This window comes from Sinocyclocheilus rhinocerous, unplaced genomic scaffold, assembly GCF_001515625.1.
Source record: "Sinocyclocheilus rhinocerous isolate Xijiao unplaced genomic scaffold, SAMN03320098_v1.1 scaffold1201, whole genome shotgun sequence".
NCBI lineage: Eukaryota > Metazoa > Chordata > Actinopteri > Cypriniformes > Cyprinidae > Sinocyclocheilus > Sinocyclocheilus rhinocerous.
Genome location: NW_015654059.1, coordinates 520960 through 522679, shown reverse-complemented (window position 1 = coordinate 522679; position 1720 = coordinate 520960). Strand labels below are relative to the sequence as shown.

Sequence of the window (1720 nt, the reverse complement as noted above, 5' to 3'; positions counted from 1 at the left end):
ATAAATTATATAACATTATACAAAATTTATTTTTAATATAAATTTAAATGTAATATATATTATTTAATATAAAATTTAAATTTAATATAAAAGTATTTATAAAGCAAAATTATTATAATATAATTAAATAATTAGAACTCAACATTTTTATTGTTAATTTTAAATGGTATAAATGGATTATACCTCATCTGTCATTATTAGAAAGGGGTCAGCATAAATGGGGGTCCCTGGCATTAAAAGTTTGAAACCCCCTTCATTAAGAGATGCTCTTTATTGTTAAACAATAGCAACAACAAGCAATTACGCATATATAATGGGATACAAACGACATGTACTGCAGATGTCAAATGAATCACATATGACATATGAATCACAATGAGTACATACTCCCAGCCATTTCTGCATGTGTTCCTCCAGCCTGAGAATAAATAGCCATGGGCCATGCGCCACCTGATCAGTGTCTCAGTGTCCTTGTGAGACCCTGAAACAGAACAGCCAGTCCGGCATGAATTTACTGTAGGTTTGGTGCTGCTGTAACATGTGATTTTATATATGCAAAACAAACCGCCCAGTCAAACCACAGCATAAACACTGACAACTGTCAGTCTGAAATAATAGTAATAAATCCTTATTTATTACTCGAAAGCAGCTGCACATATCAAGTGCATTAACCCGGTTTTAAATCCACCGTGAATTATATAGAAACTCATAAGAGAGTTACAGAAATGTGCGAAAGTTTTGCATGCGTGCACACAGTGCGGGTTTACACAATGACACTCACATTGTTGAGATGGTTGCGCCATTTCTGAAAGGGAGAGAGGCGGCCAAACTCCTCTTATGAGATATACAGTAATACCATGAATATTATTGTTTTCTTTCACTTCTTCAATAACCGTTTGCGTTTCTATTGCAGACAGCACTTCTTCACAGCTTTTCCCGTTTTTAACAGACGGACGAATGTTATTAGATTATTGCCCTCTAGCTGTCAGGAGACAAAACAACTCTCAGTTACGCTATAGAAAAATGATAACAATAAAATAAGCATCTTCGTCTCAATTCCTTCTCATCTTTAGTTATAGATTATATGTCTACAAGTTTTATAAAAAAATGGAGTCATCAAAAAATGCTGAATCCTGTAATCAACAGCAGGGTTATTATTGTCAACTAAAACAAACTTTTAAAAGCATTTTGAAATAAAGCTGAAATAAAATACAACACAAACATTAGATTCAAAACTTAAACTAAATTAAAATAAAATTACTGGAAATAAATTAAACCCAAGTAGTATTATTATTATTTTTTTAATCAAAAACTAATAAAAATCACACAAAAGCACGTAACAAAATTACTAAAAATTTAACTAAAATGAACATGAAAACTGAAAATAAAAACCAAAATAGCATATGAATAACACTAAAGTAACAATGATCAAAGGTAAGATTTTCCTAAAAAATCTTCTATTTTGAATTACACCCATTTAAAAAGTTTTCATTACACATTTTTATCTGCATTATATATGATAATAATATACATTGTTCATTTTTTATTTGATTTGTTTTGTAAACAATTTGAGTGGAAATTTCACTCAAATCTGTGAGACCAGGACTAGTTGTTACACTTTCTCTGGCGTATATTTTTCAGTGCAGGTTTATTTGTGAAAGCCACAAACCTAAAACTTGAATAGACACAAACCATAAATTCTTTGACAACAAATTCAGTT

General features: G+C 30.6%; 1 protein-coding gene across 1 annotated transcript in view; it reads right to left on the bottom strand.

The window, feature by feature from the left end:
- The window catches only part of LOC107716650 (uncharacterized), a 2548-nt gene extending 1607 nt beyond the window's left edge, over nucleotides 1–941 (bottom strand). Inside the window, exons 1-2 of the mRNA XM_016523143.1 lie at nucleotides 782–941; nucleotides 388–481 (exon numbers count right to left, since the gene is read on the bottom strand). Coding sequence (XP_016378629.1) covers nucleotides 388–481; nucleotides 782–803 — 116 coding nt within the window. The 5' untranslated portion in view covers nucleotides 804–941. The remainder of the gene's footprint in view (nucleotides 1–387; nucleotides 482–781) is intronic.
- Between the last annotated feature and the right edge of the window lie 779 nt (nucleotides 942–1720).